Source organism: Podarcis cretensis (assembly GCF_951804945.1).
Source record: "Podarcis cretensis genome assembly, chromosome: 10".
NCBI lineage: Eukaryota > Metazoa > Chordata > Lepidosauria > Squamata > Lacertidae > Podarcis > Podarcis cretensis.
In genome coordinates, this window is record NC_137179.1 from 29409436 (window position 1) to 29435573 (window position 26138).

The following is a 26138-nucleotide window of genomic DNA, read 5'->3' on the forward strand; positions in this document are numbered from 1 at the left end:
AGAAGCTGTAGAGAAGAGCCTATAGTATGTGCATAGGGTCTTTCTATCTTATGGGGTCCTCAATCATTGGAAGATTGGCTGTACGGAATTTGAGAAAGGCTGGCAAAAATCCTGGCAATCAAAGTAGCAAAGGAAATGACTCCTCGTCATGCAAAAATGGAGAGGCTGTATGTGCAACATATCTGAAGCATTTGTTGAGGCTGCAATCCCAACCCAATTTAGCCGGGAGAAAGCCCCATTTGTTTCAATAAGACTTACTTCTTAATAGGCTTGGTTAGACTTGTGCTCATAGTCTTCCAGACAATATATATGATATTTTAAGTAAAGTATTTCATTCCTGAAAATGCAATAGAACCAGAAGTCATTATTTACTAGGGGGAAAGTGATGAAAAATGCTAAAATTAATAAATTCTATGGACTGGACTGGACGGACTTTACTAGAGGAATGAAAATTCATTACAATAACTTTGTCTGCTACTTCTTTCAATGAAGTATCTTGTTATAAGATCAGGGGTTTTTAATCCAAAATTCTGGTATTAAACACAGAGAAACAAATGAAAGTTGAAGCACACCTCCTTTCTGAAATTTCCTGGAAAACCTATGTCATTAAATACCTGGAATATAGTCTTCCGATTGCTTGAATAGGTTGTTTGAGGATAATTATGTTAACGTGATTAAGGAAATGCAGAAGTTTCTGTTACGGGCTAATTTAAAGATTTAATGGTTTGGAACAATCTGTACAGTAAAGATAATAATTTTGTCAAACCATTATTTATGGTTCTTCCTATCTATACTGATAACTGTAAAGACCTGGCAACAATATATTACTAAGTTCATTCGGGCTAGAGGCAAAAAATGAGAATGAAACTGGCATGCGTCTTTGCCACATACAGTAGAGTTGGGAGCAGGCAATTAGCTGTATCAAATCTTTTTCTTTGCTACCTTTCATCACCCTTAGCAGCAGCAAGGGAATGTTTGGTACTGATAAAAGCACAGTATTGGGACACTAGGATGTAAAAATTCCCTTCCCCTGAACTATTTATTATATTATGCCATAAGACAGAATAGATTTTAAAGAAAATACACTGTCCTTTAGTACCTATTAGTTGTATGGGAGACATGGAAGATTTATAAACCTAAACTGAGTCAAATGTCTCACCATTAGCATCTGTTCAGTATTTATAAGGTCCTGCCTGATTTAGGACTGTTAGGAAATTTTAAATTGTTGAAGTGGTATAATTTAATTAGGAAGAATTGTGTATAATGGAAATGCACTGCCATAAAAAGAACATCTAGTGTAAGATCTTCTGGCTTTCCTCACCCCAGGGTTTTCAGATATGGTATTTGTTAAGCACACAGCATTTTAGAGGGGCAAGCCATCAAACCAGTTTGAAGGAGGGATAAACCATCAAATCAATTTGTGGGAGGAAGTACATGGCGAGAGAAGCCCTGACTGCCTGACCTGGACATCGTTATCTTCTATTTTTCCTTTAGTGTGGAGGACTTCCTGAAGGACTTCCTCTTTAGCATGCATGCCAGTGAGCCATAGCAAAGGGCAACACGAAAGGGCCTTGACCCTCTTACATTGTCTTCTAGTGTCGATATCAGGCATAGGGTGTGCAAGACTCTTAGTTTGCTCTGCAGTGGGAAAGGTAAATATCTCCTACTGAGACTAAAAACAAGTATTTGATGATGATGATGATGATGATGATGATGATGTATATTTCTATACTGCCCAACATCCAAGGATCAAAAAGTGGTTTACCATATAGAAAGCAAAAATACATACCATAGTAAGTAACAAAAACAGTACCCTCACAGATACAGTTTAAAAGGCTATAGATTGTATAATTAGCCAAAGGCCTGGAAGAAGAGGAATGTTTTCGCTTGACACCTAGAGAAATGTAATGAAGGCACCAGGCAAGCCTCCCTGGGGTGAGCGACTTCCGGTCGGCGCCAGCGCTTAATGGCGGCTCTCTCCCCGATCTCCGGAGAGAGGGCTGCTTCACGAGTTCGGGTCTGACCGCCACGGCGAAGCGGGGACCCCTAAAATCACAGGCGCGGAAGCCTGTGAACAAGGAGACTCGGTGGGCACCTTTTGCGCCCCCCTTTACTGCAAAAGAGCCTTTTTAAAGGCTCCAGAGGAGCATTGGGGGATCGTGCGGTGCTGAGAGTCGCTACCCAGCCCGTGAAGTGAAGCCGCGTCGTCATAAGCGGAGAGCGCCAATTCCTTCCTGAAATCTGGACTGAAATTGAAATACCCGTAAGTAGGATTGGGAAACCTACTGGGATTACAAAAAAAAGTTTGAAATTTGGCTGAAAACGGGGATGGTAAATAAAGGAAGTCTGCCTTCCCCGGTTTGCATGGCTTTTAAAGCAACGGAATTGGAAAGCTGCAATTGAAGGAAAAGTAACTTTGAACTTTTGAATTACCTAACTCTGGCATTGAACTTTAACTATCCCTCCAGCAAGCAGGAGCAGGGGGGGAAGAAAAGGAAACTTGGCTTAACCTGCGTGAGAGGAAATCTAAGTGATTAATTTCTGCTGTCTCTGACTCTGGGAACAGACTGCCTGGGTGAAGCGCTTTGACAGGAACTGTCTGATAGAACCTGCTGCAAAGCGGAGAGCTTAAATAGATACAATTTTTGGTACTTTACAGATACAATTTTTGGGACTTTACAGAAATAAATACTGTTGCAATTGGAAGACTGAAAGTTTCTTTTTCCAAGAGGGCTTTTGGTTTCTTTGTTTCTTCTGCTTATTGGATATAATGTACTGCTCCCTCTAGAGGGCTGAAAGGCTACAGTTTGTAACATAGACTGTCAAATAAAAACAAGTCACTGGATTTTTCCACTTAAGAGCTGTTCCTGTGGGAACGACCTTGGGACATGAGTGGTTCCGCAGAAGACATAACAACAAGATCTAAGGCTAAAGCTGCACAAAAGAAAAGAGGTTCAATATCAGGCTTAGCTGGACAGGAGAAAGGAATAAACGTATTCATGGAATCAGTGACTCAAGCATTACTCAAAATAAATGAATCTTTAGAAAATTTGACCAAGCAGAGCACGGAGAATACCAAACAATTGACAGAACTTACAACAAAATTGGACTTGAATACAAAAAGTATTACATCTAATACAGAAACCATAGATAGATTGGTTCAAGAAAACGCTACAATTCGAAAAATTGCAGAAGAGGCTAAAGCTACTGCTGAAAACACACAGGAAAGTTTAATACCAGTCTGTAAGAAGTTGGACCAGCATGAGGCGGCCTTGTCTTTGTGGGAGATGCAGAGGAAAGAGAAGAATTTGAGACTTAGGCTGGTCCCTGAAAGTGAAAGGGACAACCTAGTGGACTTTCTCACAAAAGAATTATCAGAATTTTGGCAGGTAAATTCAGAGGAAGACGATTTTAAGATAACAACCGCCTTCAGATTGGGCAGAAGGCAAGGCAGGAAGATCCCAAGGGATTGTCTGATGGAGGAAAGAGATAAAATTCTAAATTTACATTACCAGAGAACCCTTCAGATTGGAAATGCTTCTGTTCAAATTTACAAGGACATCCCAAAATACATTCTGGAGGTAAGAACTTACTTTAAGAATCTGGTTGACCTGCTGAAGAAGAATAACATACCTTTTAGGTGGGAATTTCCACAAGGCTTGTCTTTTAATTTCAAAGGAAAAAAAGTCAAAATAAGAACAGTGCAAGATAAAGAACAATTCCTAGACAGAAACGAGGAGGACCTTGTGAAAGGAGTGCTAGACTCGACCTCTGATACAGACCTTGGAAACTTGACATTTGGACTGAAATCACCAACGGAAGAAGAACAGATGCAGGGAGCAGCTGGAGGTAACTAACTAATAATGTCTCTGCAATTTTTAACCTGGAACTGTAATGGGCTCAACCTTCCCAGAAAAAGGCGCGAGGTCTTTCATATCTTGAAAAGAGAACAATTGGATCTGATATGTCTACAAGAAACCCACATAACAAGGGCACACAGAAGATTACTTATAAATAAAAGATTAGGACAGGAATTTATCTCATCAGATAAAGTTAAGAAAAGAGGAGTGGTGATCTATGCAAAGGAAAAATTGGCCCCAAAATTGATCTTTAAAGATGAACATGGAAGAACTTTGGCAATTGAGATACAAATCCAAGGAGAAAATTTTTTGATAGTTGGCATCTATGCACCAAATGAAGGGAAGGCAGAATTTTATAAGAAATTGCATGAGACATTAACAGACTATTTGGATCATAAGGTGATTTTATTAGGAGATATGAATGGCGTGGTCTCTACAAATATGGATAAAGCACAAAGACAGGTGGTCTCTAAGGACGGGAGACTACCTAAGACCTTCTTTGAAATGACTTGATTGATAGATTTGATTGATATCTGGAGAACAAGAAACCCTCTTGAGAGAGAGGGAACATTCTTTTCAGAGGCACAAATGACATGGACAAGAATAGATCAAATATGGATTACTAGTGGAATGGCTCCAAGGATAAAAAAGGTGGAAATCTGCCCAAAGACATGCTCCGACCATAACACAGTGAAGATGGAAATGAAACTAACAACAGCTGGATCCTTCAGATGGAGAATGAATGACACCCTATTCAGAGAGGTGGAGATTTACAAAAAGGCCCAAAAAAACCTTGAAGGACTACTTTGAAATAAATCTGAGGACAGAGGTCGAGAAAAGAGTGATTTGGGACGCAAGTAAGGCCGTGATGCGAGGTTTTCTGATACAACAGAACTCTTTAAAGAGAAAGAAACAAAATGAAAGGAAGGATAAGATTCTGGAAAAAATAAAAGAAGGAGAAAAGAAACTGAGGTCTAAACCAAAGTCTCATGAAATCCTGAGAGAAATTAAGTTCTATCAAATGCAATATATGGAATTGATGAACCAGGAGATAGAATGGAAAATTAAGCAAATGAGACAGAGGACATTTGAATCAGCGGACAAATGTGGGAAACTTCTAGCATGGCAATTGAAGAAGAGACAGAAACTAAATACAGTCACAAGCTTGGAGGTGGATGGAAAGAACATCTTTAAACCAAATGAGATTAGCAATTGCTTTCAGAGTTATTTCAGGAGATTATATGCACAAGGGCCGGAAAATGAAGGAGACATGGAAGATTTTCTTAAGAAATATGGATTACAAAAAATTTCGCAACAAACTTATCACCAAACTTAAAACCATGGAGAGTCCTGGTCTGAACAAAGACCTTGGATTCTTATCTCATTATACATGACAAAGCCATTTTTCACCTTCTCACCCCTTGCTTTTTCCTGTAAGACCTATTGCAGTCGTTAAGAGTCGTCAACAGGCTCATCACAGCTATCTGCCAATCACCCATTCCCACCACCCTTCTGAGTAATACCCCTCCCCACCTTCTCACTATATAGAAGGGTCTGGAAACTTCTGTTTCAGTGTATCTGAAGAAGTGTGCATGCACACGAAAGCTCATACCAAGAACTAACTTAGTTGGTCTTTAAGGTGCTACTGGAAGGAATTTTTTTTGTTTTGACTATGGCAGACCAACACGGCTACCTATCTGTAACTGTAAACAACGTGGTTACTGATGAACTTTCCATAGAAAAAGGGACACGGCAGGGGTACCCGATATCCCCATTACTTTTTATATCAGTCCTGGAGGTTTTGCTGAACATGATCAGGGGGGACCAGCTGGTAAAAGGAGTTCAGGTCGGAGCTAAACACTACAAATTGAAGGCATTCGCAGATGACCTAGTATTGACTTACAAGAGCCAGACACTAGTACAAAAAGAGTTTTAGAGTTAATTCAATTCTTTGGTCAGGTGGCAGGATTCAAGTTGAACAAACAAAAAACTAAAGTTTTGGAAAAAAATTTAACAAATGTTGAAAGAGAGAGATTCCAAAATGAAACGGGGTTAATGGTGGCAAAGAAAGTAAAATATCTGGGGATTAATATGACATCTAAAAATGTGAATTTATTTAAAGACAATTATGATAAATGCTGGACAGAGGTAAAGAAAGATCTAGAAATATGGTCGAATCTGAAGCTTTCCTTGTTAGGCCGAATTGCAGTGATTAAAATGAATATATTGCCTAGAATGTTATTTTTGTTTCAGACATTACAAATTGTGGATAAACTAGATTGTTTCAAGAAGTGGCAGAACGATATATCTAAATTTATCTGGCAGGGCAAAAAGCCCAGAATAAAATTTAAGATACTTACTGATGCAAAAGAAAGAGGGGGGTTTGCCCTGCCGGATTTGAGACTGTACTATGAATCGGCAGCTTTCTGCTGGTTGAAAGATTGGCTACTTCTTGAGAATGCAGATATTCTGGATTTGGAAGGATCTGATAATAGGTTTGGTTGGCATGCATATTTATGGTACGACAAGGTTAAAGTTCACAAGGGTTTTAAAAACCATATTGTTAGGAAAGCACTATATAATGTTTGGATCCGGTACAAGGATTTTTTGGAAAATAAAACTCCTAGGTGGTTATCACCTATGGAGGCTAAGGAGGTGAAGAAACTTAACATGGAATCCAAATGGCCAAAATATTCTGAAATTTTAGAACAAGAAAGCGGTGAATTTAAACTACAGAGTTTTGAGAAATTAAAGCCCAAGGTGCGAGATTGGCTCCATTATTATCAAATAATGGAAACCTTTAAACAGGACAGGAAAATTGGCTTCCAGGTGGAGAAATCGAAATTGGAAACAGAATTGTTAGAACCCAATACTAAGAATGTATCAAGAATGTACAATTTGTTGCTGAAGTGGAATACAATAGATGAGACAGTTAAATCAGCCATGATTAAATGGGCACAGGACATTGGTCATGACATTATGTTTGCTGACTGGGAACAGTTATGGACCACCGGTATTAAATTCACGGCATGTAATGCCCTAAGAGAAAATATTATGAAAATGATTTACAGGTGGTACATGACCCCAGTTAAGCTTACGAAGATTTATCATCTGCCCAATAATAAGTGTTGGAAATGTAATGAGACTGAAGGCACCTTCTTTCACCTTTGGTGGACCTGCCCAAAGATTAAAGCCTTTTGGGAAATGATTTATAATGAAATTAAGAAGGTACTTAAATGTACTTTTCACAAGAAACCAGAGGCATTTCTCTTGGGCATGGTCAGCCAATTGGTGTCAAGGAAGGATAAGACTTTTTTTATGTACGCCACTACAGCAGCAAGGATTCTTCTAGCAAAGTATTGGAAGACACAAGAATTACCCACACTGGAAGAATGGCAGACGAAAGTGATCGACTTTATGGGACTGGCAGAAATGACTGGCAGAATCCGTGACCAAGAGAAAGAGACGGTGGAGGAAGATTGGAAGAAGTTTAAAGTATATCTTAAGAACTGTTATAAAATTGAGGAGTGCTAAAATGTCAAGGGGAAGGAAGATGCAGAATTACAGCTGAAAATGTTTGATGACTTAAGGTGAAAATGAGAAAGATACCAAGTTTAAATTTAATTGGCAAAAAGGGTTGCTGAAAAACTGTAAAATAAGGATGCAAAAAGGGTGAGGTATGGGGAAGTCCGAGAAAGGAGGTTCATGAAAATGAGGTTAAGAATTTATGCTTGTGTGTTTGTTTGTATTTGTTGATGTTTTTATGTTGTTGTTGTTGTTTTGTTTTAAAATTGGAAAATTAATAAAAATTATTATAAAAAAAAGCCTCCCTGGGGTGAGCATTCCACAAATGGGGAGCCACTGCAGAAAAGGCCCATTCTCGTGTTGCTCCTCACGTGGAGGAGGCAAATGGAGAAGGGTTCAAATGTTGATTATGGGGTCTGGGTTGGTTCATATGGGAAGAGGAAGGGAGAGTTGGTCCTTGAAGTACTGTGGTCCAGAGCTGTTTAAGGCTTTATAGATCAAAACCAGCACTTTGAATTGGGCCCAGAAACAAATTGGTAGCCAGTGCAGTCGGGGCCATGATCGGTTTTGGATGTTAATCGAAACAAAATTCAGTGGTACAAAAGAAAATAGGGGAAAGATTCAAACATTCATAGAAAATGCATGGAATTAGATTTGGGACACTGTTCCTTCAAAATTATTCTGTGTGAACTTGAGAGAAAATGTATATAAAATTAAGGATCAGTGCAATCAAATCCTTTTTGAGCTACTTTAGGGTGTGTATGTGTATCTGTGTGTTTTAGATTTCTAGTGGGATGATTCCGCTCCAGCTGATTTTATTCATAATTGGTCATGTTGCCCCAAAATACAAATATATTGGCAAACAAGCAATAATTTAGGATAGTAAAAGATGTTATAGATTACCAATTACCATTTGATTCACAAACGATTCTATCTTTTGTGATATACCTAGAAAGGTTGGGACACGTGATCTTGAATTTATTATTAACCTTTTGTGCACAATCAAGATTAATTTGGCAGCTAAGAAGAAAAATGCAACTGCTTCCAAGTTTAACGACTGTGAGGAAAAGATTGGGCAAATAGCCAAAATGACTGGACTGACATATTATATAAGGGTTTGGGAAAGATGCCAGTTAGATAACAAGTTTGTAGAACACTGGGCATTGTTTATTCATTACTGGAATGAAAAATTTAATGATAATGTTCAACCATATGTTTTGTTTTTGTAACTTTTTTGTTGTTGAAACAGCTGTTTTTATTTCTCCTTGGTATATTCCCTGCTTTCGTCTCATATATATTTTGTCGTTTTTTCTTCATCTTATGTAAACATTGTGCTTTGAGATAAAAAAGTAGTAATGCTAATACTACTAATAGCACAACTTTCAAATTACAGTGGAGATTGACCCATGTGCATTAATATCACTCTACATCAGGGACTGAGACCCTTGGCTCTCCAAATCATTATTGGGATTTAACTCCCATCATACTTGACCACTGGCCATGCCGGCTGGAGTTAATGGAAGCTGGAGTCCAGCAACAACAACTTATAGGTCCACATGTACCCCATCCCTGCTCTACAACGAATGACCTCTTCCCTAAACATATGGTTTTCTAACAAAGCTTGCCATCGCCTTTGGCTGACCAACATCATGCATATTCATTTGCCATTTAGAAAGTCTGCACCTGTTTTCAAATCAGTTTCCTTTTTTTTTTTTAACCACTGGAGAGTTCTAAGATATTGCCCAAGGCCCAAAACATGTCATTCCTGTTGTAACAGTCATAGAATCATAGAGCTGGAAAGGACCCCAAGATTCAACCCCCTGCAATGCAGGAATCTCAGCTGAAGCATCCATAACAGATGGCCTTCCAACCTCTGCTTAAAAACCTCCAAGGAAGGAGAGTCCACGGTCTCCTGAGGGAGACCATTCCACTGCCTAACAGCTCTTCCAGAAAGTTCATCCAATGTTTAGTCTGGGGGGGTACTCATTGATCCACCACTATCCCTAGAGGCCCAAGTGACCTCTGAGTCCAGGAGTGCTTTTGTAAGTTCTGGCTGGTACACCATTTGCGACTAGTCCTGGACCACGACAGCCTGATCGCAGTCACCCATCCATTGGTGGCCTTCAAGATGTGATTACTGTGAGAGGCTGCCCTTGTATCTGGTCTGGCAGTAGCAAGGAGTACAGAAGGCAGTAGCCAACCTGCTCACAGGAACAGACTACCAACAGCCTGTTACTCTACTACTGAGAGACCTGCACTGGTTGCTGATTTGCCACAGGGCCAGGTTCAAGATTCTTGTGTTAATTCACAAGGCCCTAAGCAATTTGGGTCCAAAGTACCTTAAGGACTGTCTGATCCCTACAGCGTGCACATGCAAATGCCTTTGAAAGATACAGTGAGTGCAGGCGCACACTTCAGCAAATGTTCATCTTCATTTACATCTATTAACCTCCCATCCAGGAGCATTGTTAAGGGATGGCTCAGGGGGTTAATTGTTAAAACTTCACTTGCAGAGCAGCTTTCCCTCAGACAGCTGGCTCAATGTGCCTCCATACATATAAATCAGCAGATGCAAACTTTACGCAAATCTGAATTGTCCCTGACCACTGGCCATTCTGCCTGGAGCTGATGGGAATGGAGTCCAACCACATCTGAAAGGCCACAGGTTCCCCACCCCAGCCATTGCAGGAAGATGTGAAATGAGAGACATTCATACAAGATATTTTAGTGGTCACTGCTCACCTTGCCCAGGGAGCCATCTTTCGGGCCAGCTTCCTGCTGATACAGAATCCAGCACCTCCAGTGGCAAACCAAAAATACACTGACTTCTGAAAGAAGGAAAAATGGAGATGTTGGGTATTCAGCATACATGCTCTACCACTAAGCTATGCAGTCCCTTCCCTTATAGGCTAAGGGTGGAATGCAGAGGAGATTCAATGTTTTGTTGAAATTTATGATAGGAACCCAACATTTGCTCCTGAGATCAGCCTGGTATACATTCTTCTCTCTCCTCAAAGCAATTGTCCAGATGTTGTTATTGTTTGGGGTGCAGAAGCTCACCTAGCTGCCCTTAGAATTCCCAGCCAACCTGCTGTTTACTCCTGAAGTCAAGGGGTTGGACTTACTGTCTGGTTGTTAGGCGAAGCTTCTGAGGCACGAATTGGCCTATTCAAGCTGGGCTTCCCAATATACACATCTTGGTCCGGAGAATAAGAAGACAAGAGCTTGAGCAGAGCTTGTGGGTTCAGGTAGTTGTCATCATCAAGGTGGCAAAACCAGCTGGAGAAGGAGGAGAAATGCACAGCCCGTAGATTCAAGAGGAGAATATAATTTCAACTTGATTCCATAACAATGGCGGTTGCTGCCCTTTGGGACTGGTAGGGTGGAAGGCAGGGAGAACAACAGTGAGTGGAGCCACAGCCAATAAGATGCACCGGCATGCAAGCCCACACTCACACAAATTGTAAGAAAGAAGACAAGCAGTTGGTGGATGGCTGAGCGCAGACTGAGTTGCTTGGGTGGTGTCCCATTTGCCCTAATGGACCAGACCTGCCTGTCATAGTTAGCTGTTGAACAGTTTTTTGGCATCTATCCCACCAGTTAAATCTAGGCGCCACTTGATTCATGGTTGGTATAACTGCACTTCTGTCACTGAGTCATTGTTGTACACAGTTTAATTTACTAACCTTGGCATTCACCACCTGGAGCAAGCAGACAATTGCTCTGTAGTGCATGTTGATCAGAGGGAGCTGACTCCTTATGCTACCTATGCTAAATGCCGTTTGCATTTCCTGAGTGATCTCAGATGGCTCCAATTAGTGGCTCCCTCCTAGGACAATTTTGCAGAGGCAAACTACAGTTTGAATGGAGCTTTGGATAACTAGACCACAAAAAGCCAACTATGTTTACTTTTATTGACAACATTCATAAGTGAATAAATAATCTCACTAAACTTGGACAGAAATGGACTCCATCCCATGTCACATCTCCTAACTCAAGTACATTTGCTCACCTTAGGCCGCTAACCAAAAAGGCATCAAACTCCGCCGCCATTTTGCAAGAAAGTGCTGGATGGCTGTACTCTGCAGAGCAGTTTGTGATGATCACGCGGTCACCTAATGGGAAAAGGAGAAATGCTTTCTGGATGGGTTCCTGGACCTATTTTTATTTATTTAAAGCAACTTCAAACACAGACAAGCTTATACCCTCAACAAGACAAAGATGGGAGACCTTTCCCCAGTGCAAAGGGCATTTTTTGCAGTTCATCTCCAAGTCTTCCGTACCACAGCAATGCTCTGCAGAAGTTCAGCATAGTGACCAGAGTGCCGGAAGAGAACTGAAGGAGACCTGGGTTCAAATCCCCACTCAGCCATGAAAGCTCCCTGGGTGACATTCAGCCCGTCACTTTCTCTCAGCTATCTACCTCACAGGGTCATTGTGGGGATGATATAAACAGAATAAGCCAGTTTGTATATTATTTTCATTAACCCACATTTCACCCTAAGGTCCCAGGGCACATCACAACAATTTAAAATGAAACGTTAAAGACAGTTTAAAAGAAACCACAGCCACAAGAATAGGGTGAGTCCTAAAAGTATACATCTCAAGCATCAAAGGCCAGGATAAAGAGGTGCATCTTCAACATTCATTGAAAACTGAACAGTGGTACCTCAGGTTACATACGCTTCAGGTTACATACACTTCAGGTTACAGACTCCGCTAACCCAGAAATAGTGCTTCAGGTTGAGAACTTTGCTTCAGGATGAGAACAGAAATCGTGCTCCGGTGGTGTGGCGGCAGCAGGAGGCCCCATTAGCTAAAGTGGTGCTTTAGGTTAAGAACAGTTTCAGGTTAAGAACGGACCTCCAGAACGAATTAAGTACTTAACCCGAGGTACCACTGTATAGTGAAGGTGCCAGAGACACCTCTATGGGGAGGAAGTTCTACAACTTAGGGGCTGCCACAGAGAATGTCCTTTCTTCCTCTGCCCCGCCCCCCACAGAGTACTTCCAAGTTGGCTGCCTCTGCCAGTCTCTTAACATCTAAGAGTGTTTGTAGAGAAGGAGGTGTTATTTCAGATATTTGGGGTCTTGGGGCTTTAAATACTAACATGAGCACCTTCAGTTGCACCCCCAGAATGAAGTGGCAACCAATGAAGCTGTTTTAAAACAAGGGGTATAGGAATTCTAAAGGGAATCCCAGTCAGTAATCTGGTTGCTCCATTTTGGACTAGCTGAAGTTTCTGAGCCATCTTCGAGGGCAGCCCCATTTAGGGCACATTGTGATAATCCAGCTGGGCTCCCTTACATTTTCAGGCCTTTGGGCACATTAGCAAATGAGAGAAACTGTTGCACCAAACATGCACTGAAGCTGCACATGCACTACAACAATGCACACACGTGTGTGCGCAACAAAAGACTTCTTTCAAACCTCATTTCAGCAGAGGGGGGCTCAGGGGCAAGGTCCTGCGGGGGCCAGGGAAGGCTTCTGTGGGCAAATGTGCTCCCATGGTGCTAGCCATGTTAGCAACCCATGATTTAGAGAGTGGGGTGGGAATAGCCTAGATGAGAGGAAAGCTCACCATGGTTTTAAATAAGCATGAGTACACAGTGAACAGAGGAAGGCTTGCTGCAATGACCGTCTTAAGTCTGCTGGCTCCAAAGAGTCACCATTTTAGTGAGAGGCAGTCAGAAACTCAGTCAGTGTTTATTGCTTGAAGCCACAGGCCATTGCAAATGGTAGCTTTTTTAAAAAAGTAAAATGTCTGGAAGGCAAAAAACCATGACCAATTGAGCTTCCCAATTCTCATTTAATGTAAAAGCCATTGCTAAAATAAATCCTTAATAAAGACTCTTAGTGATTACGCTTGACTTAGCTTACTCAAGTGAATCACCTTTTCAAGTTCATTTTCTTAGCTGCTGCACCAAATAATAAAACTAGATACAACCATGTTCAATGAGAAGTAAGAATGCTGGTATATCTTGAATTAGACACCCCATAAGTTGAGATGCGGGGAAGTGGGTGGTGCTGTGGGTTATACCACAGAGCCTAGGACCTGCCGATCGAAAGGCCGGCGGTTCGAATCCCCGCGGCGGGGTGAGCTCCCATCGTTCGGTCCCAGCTCCTGCCCACCTAGTAGTTCGAAAGCACCCCTAAGTGCAAGTAGATAAATAGGGACTGCTTTCTAGTGGGAAGGTAAACGGCGTTTCCGTGTGCGGCGCTGGTGCTGGCTCGCCAGATGAAGCTTAGTCACACTGGCCACGTGACCCAGAAGTGTCTTCGGATGGCGCCGGCTCCTGGCCTCTTGAGCGAGATGAGCACGCAACCCTAGAGTCAGTCACGACTGGCCCTGATGGGTAGGGGTACCTTTACCTTTACCTTTTAAGTTGAGATACAGGGTAAGACAGACATTGCCCAGTTACCTGCTATGTGTGGGGTTGGACTCCCTTTGAAATAAAAGATTCATAGTTTAGGAGTCTACTGGATGCATCTTTGTCACCGGAAGCTCAGAGCCTGACTAGCAGTGCCTTTTACCAGCTATGACTAGTACAGAAACTACAGCCATTCTTGGGCAGGGATCCTAACTCATGCATTGGGAATGTGAAGACTTTATTACTACAGTATGCTCTTTATGGGGCTACACTTGGGGCTGGTCTGGAAGCTCCAACCAGTGCAAAATGCTGGAGCTAGACTCCTTGTGAGAGGACAAACTACCACCAGCAAATAACTCTGGCAATTAAAAGCGTGCACTGGCTGCCCATATGGTACGAGTCCAATTTCAAGGTTCTTAATTTGCAAGGCCCTTAAGAATTTGGATCCAGTGAGACTGGACTGCAAGATTCCTAATGTCCCTGCCTGATCATGGAGGTCGTGAGCAGAGTTGCTGTTAGTGGTCATCCACCGGTCAGTGGCACAGTTCACAATGACCAGCAACCATGCCTTGAGCATCATGGGCCCAACTCTGTGGACTTCCCTCCCGACTGAGATCGAGCAGGCTTGCCTCGCCTGGTGAAAACTTTTCTTTTTTTCAGCAGGCATTTTAAGTAAACATTTCTGATTGTGTGGTTAATTTTACTGATTTCATCCTTTGTGACTTCATTGTACAACACATCAAAAATACTGCATAAAGCAGTATATAAATTATTGAAATAAATAATAATAAATAAATGCAGCAGGGGTGCAGAAACTGTGGCCTTCTGGATACTGTTGAACTGCAGTTCCCATCGGCTCCAGCCAACAAAGGTCAGAGCAGATAAGACTTGTAATCTACCAACTTCTGGAAGGCCACAGATCCCCCACCCTGCTCTACAGGTGTTGAATATTGCCATGTGTTGTCCCGACAGATCTGCCCATAATCCCCTAGTTGTGCACCAAGACTGAATCACTCCCTTTACCACCTCTTGATTTCGTAGAAGATACAGGTCTCTTCTGCTCTCTGCAGGAGTGCTGTGGATAGTTCTAGATTTAAAAAACAAAACAAAGCTATTTCTAGTACTTCCAGTGAAGCTTGTTTACCTTTGCCCAAGATCTCAGGGCCACAATGCATTTGGGCAACAGCTTTCCCCAATACTGTAGTTTATCGGATGTCCTGCCAATTGCACCCCTAGGTAGGAGCTGCAAAGGCAGCTCTGCACAGCAGCTTGCAGGCACTGGCTGAGCATGCCTGAGCTGGAATTGTAAAGTGAAGGGACATCGGGACATCCTTCCATCCTTCCTTCCTTCCTTCCTGTTTCACTAGCTAGAAAGCACAGAGCGAAGTAGAATCAGTAGTTCCAAGTTGTATTAACTTCGTAAAAACAAAAACAAAAAAAACTCCCACATTTCATTGTTGAACACCTAGTCAAATTATTGATAAGCAAAACCAGGCGAGGGAGTGCTCATCAAGCAAAGTCAGATAATGGCATTGGTTCGTTGATGGTCATTATTCTCCTCCCAGGCACTACCCAAGGGGGTGCTGACAAGAGTTGCCAATTACCTTCTGCATAGTAATCACATTAGCAATGATAGCGCTAGTCAGGGAAAGGATCTCATTTTCTCAGCAACATGATATTGAGGTTCTGAGAGCTGGGGAAATGAGTTAGGACCTCCTTAACAGAAGCCTCATCTGGAGAGAAAATGGCGGCAACAAAAGAGCAACTACAATGGATTTATGGTACAAAAATAATAATAAACGCTGTGCTTCCAATATTGTGATCTGACAGTTTAAAATCTATGAGTGGTATTCAGCTAAGCCCTATTCAGAGGAGACCAAGTGCAATTAATGAACCTACATTACTCATGTCCATTAACTTCAGTGAGTATACTCTGAGTAGGACTAGCGTTGAATATCAACCTTAAAAAAAAATCTCTTCGGGGGGAATTCAAGGTCGCCGTCTTCTGATTTTATTTCAGCTTGCCGGACGGAATGATCTTCCTTCCCCTCCTCCTGTGTGCTCTTCTTGGGGTTCTCTTTACCCCAGTTTGGGGGGCCTGGGGCATGGGAGGAGGGCAGGACCCTCTTGCTCAAGTGGAAATCCTTGCTCGTGGCTTCTGATGGCAGGACTCATTTGGTGAATCCCACCCAATAGCAGTGGTACACCTAGTTAACATCACACAGAGTAATCCAAAGCCCTGGCCAATAGAGACAGGGCTTCGCAGCACAGCCACCACAACATCCACTGCCCCACTACTCACAACAGATGGGCGGGGGAAGTGGGGCAGGAAAATGGCTCTTTGCTCCACCAACTCTCAGGCTGGTGCAGCAAAATGGCCCAGATCTTCCATAATCGGTAGATAGTATTGCCCAGTTGTGGGGAGGGAATTGGATAGCGGTGTTAATGTGCAATGAGCCTGACAGCACAAGCTGATGTGCTGCACAATCCAAATTGATATTAATTGTCTGGTTTTTACTGATTGGGCTAAGAAACTTCATCCAAAGGACTTGATCATTTTTATGTCGGTGGGCTGCGAGTTTCACCATATCTCAGAACTCGAAGGATGCAAAGAATCTAAACTTAGACATGCAATATATATATTAAAAAACTTTATTGCAGTTTCTGAAAAATTAACATAAAATTTGAAAGTACAATGAGGCGAGGGCAATCCAGATTTTGCAACTCTTTGTGGCCATTTTTAAATTATATGTTGCATGATCCTCAAAAACTATGTACCAAAATACTTGGGAGTTTATTTGAAATTATGTGTAACTTCTCTTCCTGCTTATCTATGATTTTTCTTCCTGTCTAGGTCAATCTACGTATTTTTGTCTTGCTTATAGATGGATTTCGTATACAAACTACACACTTCTATATCATCTGTAAATAACCCTGTGCTTACCCAGTCTTCCTTAGTTCCTTTGTATCAAAACCTGTATGATCCATGCTGTTTTTTTGTATTTAAAAGCTATTAATAAGAAAGAAATAAGAGAAGGCCCAGATCCGGCATGCTGTCAACACATGACAGCAGTAGGACCAGTAGGACCAGTAGATCCTGTATAGACCCAGTCCAGCCCTTCCCCTGAAATGCTACTGGTAGCAGAGATACCACTGATGGTAGCTTCCACTTATTTGCCATTTGGGTGGTTCACTGAGCTGTTCGTCACTGCTGGGGCTTCCCTGCCATTGGTGGAGGTTAGCAGAGTCAAGTCAGGGCAGGGTATAGAGAGATACCTCTACTCCAACTCCTCTAAACTTCTTCCACTGGATAGATTGGGGGTTTGGATCGCTCTGTTTGTTGTATTTACCAAACACAGATTGTTAGCTGGTGTTGCAGTTCGATACCTGCAGATTTTATGTCATATTTTTTGGCTCTGCCCATTAATTCAGTGTTTCTGGAGAACTGCACAAGCTGCGGTAAATGAAATTACTAATTACTTGAGAGCTGAAGAGCCAAGCATAGCAGCATTTGACCTTGAGGACCTTGTCGATTAAGCAGATTTGGATTGGAACTGGCAATGCCAGAGCAAGTCTACACATGTCTACACAGAAGTAAACCTGGGGTGGAGATTTCTGCATCACCAATAAAGAGGAAACACATGGGGGGGTAGAAGAGGAGTCAATTTGCATTAAATGTGCAGATATGTATACATGCAAATTTAGAAATAAGTAGTATACTTTAAATAGAAACTCAGCACATCTCACCAAAGTGGAGAAGACTATGTCCAGGTTACCTGTGTGCCTGCTCTGTCTGTTCTCCAGGACTGATGGTTGATATGGCTCTTCATTCTCGGGGTTCTTTAACTTTACACCAGACTTGGAACAGACAGCCTTAAGTCATACCCAGAATAGATCCAGAATAGACTCAGTTATATTGATTTGTATATAATAATTATTATTTTATGTTGTGAGCTGCCTTGTGATCTTTGGATGAAGGGTGGTATACAAACAAAAGAAGAAGAAGAAGAAGAAGAAGAAGAAGAAGAAGAAGAAGAAGAAGAAGATTGAGCATAGTCCAACAGACAGTCAAACTGACTGCCCCTCATCAGGTGTCCTAGTGAGTTCTATGGCTGAGCAGGGACTTGAACCTGGGTCTCCCCAGTCTTAGGGCTTCTCCACATTTTCGCTTCTCCTATGCCTAGAATGCATGGGTCCAAGCAGTTTTCCTTTTGCCGTGCCACTTTTCCCAGAGAAAACCTGCAGTTTAGGGCTGAATCAGAACAATTAGCAATCGGGTTTTCCATACATTGCTGTTTGTTCTGATTTAGCACTAAAGAGTGAGTTTTCTGGGAAGGGGCAGCAGGACAAAGGCAGAACCACTCAGGCCCATGTCTAGGCAGCATGGGACAAGTAGATGTCTGTATGAGCCCTAAGTCCAAGACTGAGTTATCCCATCTATTACAGTATAGGCGTCCCCTCCCCCACTTTCATGCGATCGCCTCACACACAACCACATATACACACAATACCAGAAAATAAATCATTTGATTCAACCCAGAAATAATGGGGGGAGCAACCACAACATACACACACACACCAAATTTTTTCCCCAGACCTCATTCAGAGATGCAAGATTGAACCTGGGAATTCTGCATGCAAGGCATATGCCCTGTGGCTGAGCTATAACCCTTTCCCATGGTCAGCCGTGTAAGGATGCTATTACCCAAGCGCTCCTGACACACAGTTTACAGAAGTCAGTTTCCAGATCTTGCGCAACACTAAAGGACGGATTACCCAGTTTTTCCCGTAGCTCATCATCTTCTTTATCAGTGAAGACATATGTCTGAGGAAAAGAAGAGAGAAGGGTTATTCCAGTGCCTAAAATGTGCTGAGTTCCATACCTGCCATCCAGTGACAAGCCACATAACTCTCTCCACCGTGGCTATGCGTCATATGAGATTATTACTGAAGTAATGAATGTAAAATGCTTTGAACACTCAGAAAGTGTTTTATCTGTACAAATGGAATAATAATGCACCCATCTCACAGAGATGCGGCAAAATAGAGGTTGTAACAAGTTCTGATATTTTTTTTTAAGTGCTATATGATGATGGAAAGTAAGTATTTGACCCAGCTTCTTTGCAGAGAGAGAGAGAGAGAGAGAGAGAGAGAGAGAGAGAGAGAGAGAGAGAGAGAGAGAGAGAGAGAGAGATTAATTCACTCTCCCCTTTGCCGATTAATTGATTAGCTGATAATCTTTTGAAATCCGGTCTTTGAATGCTTGTTTGTTCTGTGCTGAAAAAAATTCAGATGGATCTGAAGCTGGTGTTTCCCAAAGGACTCTGCATGTTGCAGTTTTGAGAGGGTGTTGATCATTCAGTGGAACAGGTCACCAACGTCTTTGTAGAATGGCATTCACCCCACCCCCACCCCAGCAAGTGTTTTGGTGTTGAGTACCTCACCCATTAAAGGGTTGCGGTTGGCACTGTGGGTTAAACCACAGAGCCTAGGACTTGCCGATCAGAAGGTTGGCGGTTTGAATCCCTGCGACGGGGTGAGCTCCCGTTGCTTGGTCCCTGCTCCTGCCAAGCTAGCAGTTCGAAAGCATGTCAAAGTAAATGGCGTTTCCGTGCACTGCTGTGGTTCACCAGAAGCGGCTTAGTCATGCTGGCCACATGACCCGGAAGCTGTATGCCGGCTTCCTCGGCCAATAAAGCGAGATGAGCACTGCAACCCCAGAGTCGGCCACGACTGGACCTAATGGTCAGGCGTCCCTTTACCTTTACCGCACCCACTGAGAAATTGCTTTTAAAACAAATACAACATAGATAGATCGTGGCCAGCGTCAGTTATGAAAGGGATTTCAGTAAAGTGTCTTCTCGGGCACTTCCTCGGATGCATGTTCTTCTGGCAGTAGTTGTGGACAGCCATTTTCAATTTTCCAGTGCCCCAGATCAGCATGACGTTTGGCCAGGGCAGGCACCAGCCTCTGTTAGTGTGGCCATGTGTCCTATTTTACTGAGGTCAGTCCTCTGTTTGAAAGGCTGTCAGAGGATCATCCTCTATTTGAAGGAGCTCTCTTTTTGGAGGGCGATCCAGTTCAAGTCCAGTTTAAAGCTAAAGAACCACCACAGGGGAGAGTAGGAGTTAGCACCTGTGGAGTGCAGATAGAAGAAGGCTGGAAAATGCTCTGGTTCAAGGCCCCACATAGATGCCTTCCCCCCTTATGCTAGATGGGGTGCCAAAGTATTGGAACCTACTTACATGTGTGATGGTACTGCCTCAAGGTAAAAGGCTTCTGGATGGATGAATCCATTGATAACTGGACAAAACTCACCCCGCCCCTTGTCTTCTCTTTTGAATCTGTTTGCAGATTCGGATCAAGACCTGAATAACAAGGAACTGATTTTGCATCATTTGACAGCAGCCAGAGTCACAACTGCCAAATTTTGCAGAACTTTTGATCTCAGTAATCTAGACTATTGCTATTCCAAGACTTGGCAAATCACCCTTCTTGGAAGGGTGTCCAGGGTTCCCAAGTGTTCAAGATCGCAGCTTTGCCATTTGGTCTAATTTTATTTTATATACAAGCACAAGGAGTGTCAGATACCACAGGCCTATGCGGGTGTTTTGATGGAATACGTTTTATCATCTTTTTTGAATTAAAATTTCTAATTGTTTTGATTTAAACTGCAGAACTCATTGCAATTATAAACTACGCATCTTTTTCCTTTAGGTACGTTTTATTATTGCACTGACTGCTTCCTGTATTTCTTTATTGGCAATTGTGACAACTTATCTGTATTTATTTTTCCCTTCATTTCTTTTTTTCTGTCACCTGTTTGTCCTTATTAAAATTCAATAAAAAATATATGAGGGGGGAAACAGAACCTATACAGCAAACCGAACAGGCATGCACATACCCATAGCAGTAATCCCTGGTCTATTTAACTTATAGTTTTTCTAGATTTTTATCTATGGATATAAATTTGCATGTGTGGGTTTTTGTTTTGTTTTTGCAAATGTGTGTTCTCTTTTGACCTTTTTTGGAGAGGGGGGTGTATTTCCTTTTGGGGGGCGCAATGTGTAAGCGCCTACTGTAGCACCAGGGGGTTCTGCTAGGGCTCTGGAGCCCCAATAATATCTGATATAGGTATGAGTCATTTTTGTAGAACAGATGCTTTCGATATATAGGTTTCATTGTGCTGAGCCAGCTCACACTGAGCTTTTAGTCACCAGCCTGGGGCTGGAGAACCTGGTCTGATCCAGCATCCCTAAATAACTCATGAGCCTAAGGGGTGACCATCGAATAGCTCAGGTTTGTCCCCCGAGAATCCTGCTGTGATGTTTGCAAGATATCTGACAGCAGATTAAACAGAAGCTTTGTAGTGAAAGGAAAGTTGAATTCAGAAAAGAACATCTGTTTGTGTGTAAAAGACCTATAAGCTCTCTGCTGTTTTCCCTACTCTCCTCCTCCTCCTCTTCCCCGCAGTCCCTCCCAGGCCCTCTCGACAACATCATGTGGCATGTACTTCCATCCCAAGGGCAGAGTGGGGATCGCGTCCAGCAAAGAATACCTCCTCTCAAGCGGAAAATGGGCTTTCAAGAAGCCAAGGGGACTGAAAGAGAGACACAAGCCTTAAACAATCTCCCCACCAGCTGCCTGCAGGCTGGTTAAACAGTGTACTTGCATTATGTACTGAAATATGGGCAAAGTCATTCAGACAGTCGCCCAGGCACGTGGGCCTCCCCTGGGCCTGGCGGTGGCGAGGCCTTTTCACAAATCCAGCCTGGGTTTTATTGTGAGCCTCTTGTCTCTGGAAGAATGAAGGAGCTGAGGGACAGCGATAAAGAAAAGGAACCAGGGGGACGAAGCAACCACAACAAAAAATACGAGGGAGGGGAGAAAAAACACGTTTGCTGGGAATATAGCAGGGCTGAATATGGCACATTCGCTCCTTAAATCACCAATTGGAGATGTGAATTTCTAAATGATATGTCAACCAGAACTGTCCGCCCCTGAAAAAGCATTCGGTGCTGGTGTAATGGCAAACTATCTGCGTACATTTTGCAAGGACCTCAACATTTTGCTTTGTGTATGTGTGAGAGAGGGACGCGGGTGGTGCTGTGGTCTAAACCACTGAGCCTAGGGCTTGCTGATCAGAAGGTCAATGGTTCGAATCCCTGCAACAGGGTGAGCTCCCGTTGCTTGGTCCCAGTTCCTGCCAACCTAGCAGTTCAAAAGCACGTCAAAGTGCAAGTAGATAAATAGGTACCGCTCCGACGGCATTTCCGTGTGCTTCTCTGGATTCGCTAGAAGTGGCTTAGTCATGCTGGCTACATGACCCAGAAAAACTGTCTGCGGACAAACGTCGGCTCCCTCAGCCAGTAAAGCGAGATGAACGCCCCAACCTCAGAGTCATTCGAGACTGTACTTAACTGTCTGGGGTCCTTTACCTTTTTTTATGTGTGTGAGAGAGAGATATACTGTACTCAGTGATTTTTTTCTGGGTGGGTCACAGGCGTATGCATACCCCTAAACATTTTGTGAATCTAAGTTTGGCCTCATTGAGGAGCAGTATTTCAGTATAAGTAGGAAAATGAGAGTACCCCTAAACTTTTTTTTTTAAGAAAAAAAAGCACAGTATATTCTCATACATAAATGAATGAATGTATGAATTCCTAGGCCTGTTTCACACATTACACGAATGCAATCCTTTGTCTGCCTCAGAGTCAACCAATTCCACCATCCTCATGAGTGAAAACAGTATGAAATCTGCCTCGCCAAATATGTTTTGCCCATTTACCTTTAACATGTCGAGAAGCTCATAAACAAGTGTTTTGGAAGGCCAGTGTTCCTAAGGCAGCTTTAAAAGCCCTGAGAGGCATTGGGGAGCTAGTGCAGGGACAATATTTCCCACACAAAGGAAGCATAGTTAGAACAGTTGGGCTATGCATGCCTCTCCCCGATCCAATTCAGGGCTCGGTTGGGCACTTTGAAGAGGCACCAATCCAACCTAAGACCAACTCAACTCAGCAGCAGACTCTGAACCAATCTGAGCACCTTGCACAGTGTCTAATTAAGGATTAAAACCCTATATATCTCCCCCCCCCCGCTACCACCAGATCCTGCACCCCTTTTGACAGCCCCAGATTGCTTCAGCTGGACCTGATCCAACCCAGAGTGACCAGGGGCTACCTCAACCCAATATGGCAGAATCCTAGGTTGATCCAAACCAGCCTGATTCAATTCAGGACTCAGGATTTGGCTGAGAAAAACACCACCATGCTCTGCTCTGCATCCCTCCCTCCCCCATTATCAGTCTCCTCCAAATCTATGCGGCTTGCTCCCTCGGCTTGCTTTGAAGTTCTCCGAGAGACACACTGATGTTACTTTTCTTGGGTAAAATAAAATGATGAATGAGACAGATGGCCATCAGCATAATGAACGGTGGAAAGACTAGAATCTGGTATAAGGCAGCTTCGTTGTAAAAACATACTCTTTTTTGTAAGTGCAACAGCAGGCACTTTTCTTATTTTTCTTTTTTACTATGCTTTGATTAAAAGCAGGCAACACCAGGGCTTGGGGCTAAATCAAATCACATCTGGGGACGATTCCAGCCCTGAGGCTTCCAAATGACCAATCCTGGCTTAAGGCATCGTTTGGTTCTAGGCAATGCGTGCGCATGAGTGCATATGAGAATCACACACAGGTTCTTCCCTTAGGCATTCTGGTGTCAGCGGTCCATTCAACCCTCCCTCTCACCCTCATACCAACCTGTCCTTTAACCTGGGAGATCCAGGTCTCCAGCAGCAATCCCATCCTGGACTGGTGGAACTTCTGGGTTGTCTTGACAGCAATGAAAAGCTCTTCCAGCAAGAGGCCTTTCCCAGCAGCAGAATGTGCCATACCGTCATCGTGGCCCTTGAGTTGTTTTCCTTGCTTAGTCTCCCTCCTGTTTCTCCAGTCTGCCACACCCGCCAGCATCATCTCCCTCCATGCCCATCTGCCAGATATCCCTCCTGAAAGTCTCACCCGCCAGCATCATCTCCCTCCATGCCCATCTGCCAGATATCCCTCCTGAAAGTCTCTGGTTGTCGACCGCTTCCTGGATGCCGGAACGCCTCGTGGAAAGGAGCACCATGCTCACAAGAAAGAGCACAACTCCAGAGGAGGCCTGGAGGAGACGCCGGCGCATGGCTTTTGATCCCGCAGCAAGGAGATGGGCGAGGTTCAAAGCTTGAAGTGCAAATCGTGCTCTAGCCTGTGTGCTTTCCCACAAAGTTGAGAACAGCATAGATCAAGGAGATAGGCTAAGTCCTGTCTAATAAATACCCCAGGAATGCAAGAGGAAGGGGCCAGTGAGTGGGGTTGTGTGGCTCTTCAGGAAAGCAGAAATTACCAAAGAGGTCTGCCTCACTCTTTTCTCCCCCACTCACACCCCAGGGGATGAGGAAGCCTGGAGGGCAGAGGCATGGGATCTAGGGAGACCTGATTTTCCAGATATCAAAGAGGGCAGGTGACAGAGGCTTCTAGGTAGGAGCTAAGAGGAGGACCCTGTCACCTGAGCCTAGGTAACCAAAATGGCATGACCCTGGGTCCCATCTGAAGTCACACAGGATGAGCTTCAGCTGTCAAGTCAAGACTCCATGGACAAATACCCATCCCAAGGGCAGGGAAGAAAGTGCCCACTTTTCCATAGCGAAGATTCCCAAATAACAGCCTCTCTTTCCCAGCTAGAACACAGAGCTTCTAACCTAAAAAGCAAGGCAGGTTTTTCCTTTTTTCATCGCCTCCTTTTTGTCTCCCAGCAATTACAGGCTAAAGCCAGGGCTGCAAAAGGAAACTGCCTTTCTCCAGTCCCACCAGCTGTCTGCTGCCCTCCCTCTCCCAGCTCCATTTTTTGGCTGCAAGGAGGCAAACTCCGCCCAGTCCCTTTTATGGGTTCACGGCTAGGCAGGGTGTCTCCGGGGAAATCTTCCCCTCTGAACAGCCGCCTGCCTGCCCTCCCAGCTGCTGCCCTTTTGACCGGCTTTGTCAGGCAGTGAAAAGCACCCCCTTCCCAATGGAGAATTTACCTTCTCAGTAAAGGAAATGGCACGCATATTGCAAACATTGATTTCTCAGGCCGGCTCACTAGTAAATAAGGGTGCGCAAGCAAAGATCACCTGGTGGAAATTAGTTTCCCTTCACACCTGATAACCTGTGGGTTGCAGGCAATTAAGGAGGTAAAAAGGAGCAATTCCTTTGCTCTTTGCATTACAGAGCTGGGCTGAGTTTGTTTGAGAGGACAGAAACCAGAATATGTTAGTTTACCAATAATTCCTGGTACATCTCAAATATTAAGGGGCAGCAACACAATGGGTGCACATTGTCAGGGCAGGATATGGGTTTGATGAGGCCCTAAGCTACTGAAGGTAATAGGGCCCTTTATTTTAGGGAGCAGGCTAGCAGGCGGGGCCCATTACTTACATCATAGGAGCCAACACAACACAAAACACTGTTGCTGTAGGAAGGTTTTGTTTTATTTGTTTATCTTATATTTTGGAAATGTACATCCAGTTTTTTCACCTTTAATTTTTTGGTGGGGCCCAAGAGAGTGGGGCCCCAAGCTATAGCTTGTTTAGCTTATACATAAATCTGGCACTGCACATTGTACTTATAAGGCACATTTTGAGTACATGGCTTTCCCTCAGAAAATCCTGGGACCTGTAGTTTAAGGGTGCTGGGAACTGTAGCTCTGTGAGGTGTAAACAACCATTCCCAGGATTCATTGGAAAAAGTGATACGCTTTAAATACATGCATACATACATACATACATTTTTTTTGCAAGCCACATTTTCATAGTTAAAACCATGCACAAGGCAGGTTTCAACATGAAAAAGTACATATTTACAAACATAACAAAAGTAGTCATAAACAATAAAAAACATCAAAAAGTTCACAACCAATTTAAACAATTAAGCAATTTCCAAATTAAATACACGGTATGTATGCAGCCACTGCTACCCCTGGCAAGAACAGCTGTATGATAATCTTTGCAAATGCCTGTCTCTCCCCCTTACTGCGCTTCCATGCTTAGGCATACATTAAAAACATCTAGGGGAAGAATTACGGCTTAATTCTTACAAACAAGAGTCAAGGTAGCAAACTTGCCTCTTGAAATGTAGCAAACTAGCTGTAAGGTATTTAGTTTTTGTTTTAGTCTTCTACAGTGTGCAATAGCGATGGAAGGGGATGCTGGGGTCAGAGCACAATTCTTGGTTTGAGAATAGATGCTACTAAAGGTAAAGGTAAAGGGATCCCTGACCGTTAGGTCCAATCGTGGCCGACTCTGGGGTTGCGGCGCTCATCTCGCTTTATTGGCCAAGGGAGCTGGCATACAGCTTCCGGGTCAT

General features: G+C 43.2%; 1 protein-coding gene across 1 annotated transcript in view; it reads right to left on the minus strand.

Moving 5' to 3' along the window:
* Positions 1–23766, minus strand: part of MFNG (MFNG O-fucosylpeptide 3-beta-N-acetylglucosaminyltransferase) — a 30355-nt gene extending 6589 nt beyond the window's left edge. Inside the window, exons 1-5 of the mRNA XM_079993030.1 lie at positions 23517–23766; positions 18533–18581; positions 11398–11500; positions 10511–10664; positions 10128–10213 (exon numbers count right to left, since the gene is read on the minus strand). Of these exons, the coding sequence (XP_079849156.1) occupies positions 10128–10213; positions 10511–10664; positions 11398–11500; positions 18533–18581; positions 23517–23729 (605 nt within the window). The 5' untranslated portion in view covers positions 23730–23766. The remainder of the gene's footprint in view (positions 1–10127; positions 10214–10510; positions 10665–11397; positions 11501–18532; positions 18582–23516) is intronic.
* Positions 23767–26138: the final 2372 nt, after the last annotated feature.